Raw genomic sequence first — 4,091 nt, 5'->3', positions numbered from 1 at the left:
CTAGCTTCTGAGATGGTAAATGAAATGAAGAAGAAAAGGAGAGGAGGTGATATTGGGCTAAAACTGGATATTTCCCAAGCATATGATTCTGTCAGCTGGGACTTCTTATGTCAACTATTATTAAAATATGGATTCTCAGAATCTTGGTGCAAGTGGTTGTGTATTCTGTTTGAATCTGCTAAGTTATCTATCATGATTAATGGAGGGCCAAATGGCTTCTTTTCAGTTGGAAGGGGACTTAGACAGGGAGACCTATTATCTCCAACTTTGTTTGTTCTCATGGAGGATGTACTTAGTAGGAATATTTGAAAAATGGTTTAGGAAGGAAAGATAGCTCCAATGGTGATCACAAATGGAATTCATCCCACCCACATGTTCTTTGCAGATGATGTTTTCATTTTTTGCAATGGAGCAAAGAAGAGTATTGAGAATTTGATGAAGCTGCTAGAAAGCTACCAACTCAGTTCAGGGCAAGTTATCAATAAAAGCAAAAGCAAGTTATTCATTGATGGCACTACTGAAGAAAGGAAGAGGTACATTCAAAATTTGATTCAAATGGATTTAAGTACTTTACCTTACAAATATTTGGGAGTTATTCTTCATTCTGGGAGAGTTAGAATTTCCACCATTTGGCCCATGGTTGAATTAATGCAGAAAAAGCTTGCTTATTGGAAAGGGAAGCTACTATCTTTTCATGACAGGTTAATGTTAATAAAAATCAGTGTTATGTAGTGTTCCCATCTACAATATGTCAATCTATAAGTGTCCCTCTTCAGTGATTAAGACCTGTGAAAAAATTATAAGAAATTTCTTATGGTCTGGAGATGGAGATGGAGAAATTAGAAAATATACAATTCTTTCTTGGAAGAAAGTGTGCACTCCTTATAGTGAAGGTGGCTTGGGAATTCAAAGGCTGGAAGTACTTAACAAAGCTCTGCTTATGAAGTTATTATGGAGAATCATGAATTCTGATGTAGAGTGGGCATCATTTATAAAAGCAAAGTATCAAGATAAGCATGGACTATGGAAGAGCAATTGGCAATTATCTTCCATTTGGCCAGGGCTAAAATGGGCTTGGGATCATCTAAAGGAAAATATTAGATGGTGTTTAGGTGATGGAAGAAAAGTATCATTATGGTTTGACTCTTGGATCAATGATACCCTTCTCATTGAGGATATTGGTTACACAGATTATGTTAAAGAGCATATGCATATGAAAGTTGCAGATATAATTCTTGATGGATAATGGAGCATATCTGGAGAAATCAGTCAAATTCTTTCATCCTACAATTTGCCAGAAATTGGAGCAGAGCATGACCATCTTGTTTGGAGAGGTGATATAAAAGGTATTTTTTCAATTTCCTCAGCAATAAACATTATCAGAAATAAGAACCACTGTTACACGGGCATAATTTTATATGAATTCTTATCTTCATCCAACCATTGCAAGCAATTTGTGGAAAATAGTTCAAGGAATTTTTGTTGATGACCTAAAAATGATTAAAAATGGATATGATATGGTCTCAAGATGCTGCATTTCTGAAAAATCTCAAGATAACATGAACCATCTCTTATGGGAGTACAAATTCAGTATTGAGGTCTGGAATTGGGCATGCTCTGTGTTTAACTTTACAAAACCAAAATATTTTGAAGATGTGTGGAGATGTGCTAGAAACAAAGTCCTTTGGTTAAAGAATGCTGGATCACTACAACCAGTTCAATTATCAAGGAGCTTTGGTTTCGGGAATAATAAAAAGATATTTGAACAAGTCAGACCCAATATTCAGAATTTTAAGTGCAGAATCAAGAAAACTGTATGTGAAGGAGGACTTAGAATGAAGGGTAATAAATGGGATCAAGCTTATGACAATCAGATAATTCTATTCTTCAATTTGGGTCCAAGGATGATAAGATTTCAGAACATTAAAACTTGTTATTGGATTCCTCCAAAAGATGGTTTTATTCTTTTTTGTTGTGATGGTGCTTCTTTTGGGAATCCAGGGGCTGCTGGTTTTGGAATTGTAATTAGAGATCACCTTTTCCAAGTACTGGGAACCCTCTCTGGTGGAATTGGTGTTGCATCCAACTACATAACTGAAGTATATGTTGTGATCTGTGCAGCTGAGCTTGCAGTGACTTGGGATTTGAAGAATATAATCATTAACTCATATTCTAAAACATTAATCACTGAGTTTGCTGAGAATAAGATGCCCTGGTTTGTCAGAATAAGATGGCATAAGGCTGTGAAGAAACTCAACTCAATAACATTCTGTCACTGTTTCAGAGAAGTTAACTTCTCTGCTGATACAGCTGCAAAAAGAGGTGCCAAACTAGCAGCAGGGGAAAGGCAACTGCACTATGGAAGACCTAATTTTCTAACAAGAATTGAAATGCCAAACATTGAATACTACAGATTTTGTTAGTTTTAGCTAGTCATTCTTTGCTTGTGTTTTTCAGCCTATGAAGTTGGCTTTTTTCTGATTTACTTTTAATCTTGTAACTTTCCCAATTTTTCCTTTCTAATAAAAAGTTTAAGTGAAAAAAAAAAACCGAAAAAAAAAAGAAGAAGATTATCACAAGATCGTCTTTAGAACTAACAACAGTCTAAAGATTCTTGTCGAAACTCTGATCTAGTTTGAGTGAATCTTATATCAGAAGAGAAGATTCTCAAGCATAAACAAACTAGGTGCAATCAGATTTCAACCACCGTTAGTCAATCAAATCAATCGAAAACAAAAGATAAACCGCAATTATCTAGTTTCCCACCAACAGTACACGCTATAGATTCTCAATCCCAAAGAAAACTTTAAACTGAGCGGTCGTAAGAGATTTCGCCTAATTAGGTTACTCTCCTCTCCAAATAGGCGGCTACACCAGTAACAACAACAAAAGAGGAAGTCTGTTGTTACGAAGGATTAGTTTGCTATAAAGGCAAACTTCAAGTATTTATAGACAAGGAAGTTTGAACACCAAAGAATTTCCAAAACCGAAAATATTCTCAAGATATTCATTAAAGCACAAATTCGGTTTCCATAATTCCTGGAAATGCTCTGTCCAAAAATAATGATCGAAATCTCTCGGAAAATCTAATTATTAAATGCACATTACTAATTCTTATATTTCCCTACAAAATAAAATTAATAACCTTAATTAAAAGATTCTTAACTTACTTATGTTTTGATCCTGGGATTCTCTTCCCTTAGCTATTAAGGAATAACTTTGAACAATTAAAGAAATAAACATTCATAGCACGTGTTCAAGTATGTCGACATCCTTACTTTGTAAGTTCTCTTTCACACTTACAACCTTGAAACCGATTTTCCACACTTCCAAAAAAGTTTAGAATTGGTTCATCTGACTTTCAAGAACTATGCAATTGATCAAACAAACATTCAATCACAATCATGGGTTTAACGGTTCTACCAAAACAAGTTTCGGTTCTACCTTCCATGTGAGTACTATGCATAGTCACACTAGCTTTCGAAAATTCGTTTGACTAGGTACTAGGATCGGTTCCCCACATATATATGTATCTAACTTATATGTGTTGCACATGTCCATAAGATCGGTTCCCCTTTTCCTAAAAACGTGTTGCACATGTCCATAGGATCGGTTCCCCTTTCTGCTATAAACCTTGTTGCACCCCATACAAGGATCGGTTCCCCTTTGTGATGTACTGCACCTCTTACTAGGATCGGTTCCCCTTTCCCATATTTGGTTAGACATAAATTCACAAACCCGATCATACCATCTCAGGTGATTACTTAAGATCGGATTCAATAATAAAAGTCATACCAATACATAAGTCAGGCCTTTGTGAATAGTTCTACCAAGAACACAAACAAGTTGTGAGTTATACTCAATCACACATATTGGTTGTTCATAAGATATGCAATGAATAACAAAACCAATAACACCTGGAAATTTCCTTTTAGGTTCACAAACAAGTTTATGAACTTACTTCCTTAGAACACATGTAAAACATTGTTCCCTAGGATGAAATCCTCACCTCATACCCATACATAATCACAATAGCATTCAAATGATTATGGAGATGTCTTATCTACAAAGTTTAATGGTTAAGCAATAAA

General features: G+C 35.2%; 2 protein-coding genes across 2 annotated transcripts; both read left to right on the top strand.

The window, feature by feature from the left end:
• The first annotated feature begins 339 nt into the window (after positions 1-339).
• On the top strand, positions 340-1,246 carry LOC113359635. The gene is made up of 2 exons (XM_026603233.1): positions 340-701; positions 805-1,246. The coding sequence occupies exons 1-2, from the start codon at positions 340-342 to the stop codon at positions 1,244-1,246; spliced, it is 804 nt and encodes a 267-aa protein (XP_026459018.1).
• A 250-nt stretch (positions 1,247-1,496) lies between these two features.
• Positions 1,497-2,423, top strand: LOC113359634. The gene has a single exon (XM_026603231.1). The coding sequence runs from the start codon at positions 1,497-1,499 to the stop codon at positions 2,421-2,423; it is 927 nt and encodes a 308-aa protein (XP_026459016.1).
• Positions 2,424-4,091: the final 1,668 nt, after the last annotated feature.

Source organism: Papaver somniferum, chromosome 3 (genome assembly GCF_003573695.1).
Source record: "Papaver somniferum cultivar HN1 chromosome 3, ASM357369v1, whole genome shotgun sequence".
Lineage (NCBI taxonomy): Eukaryota > Viridiplantae > Streptophyta > Magnoliopsida > Ranunculales > Papaveraceae > Papaver > Papaver somniferum.
This window is presented reverse-complemented; position numbering and strand designations above follow the sequence as displayed.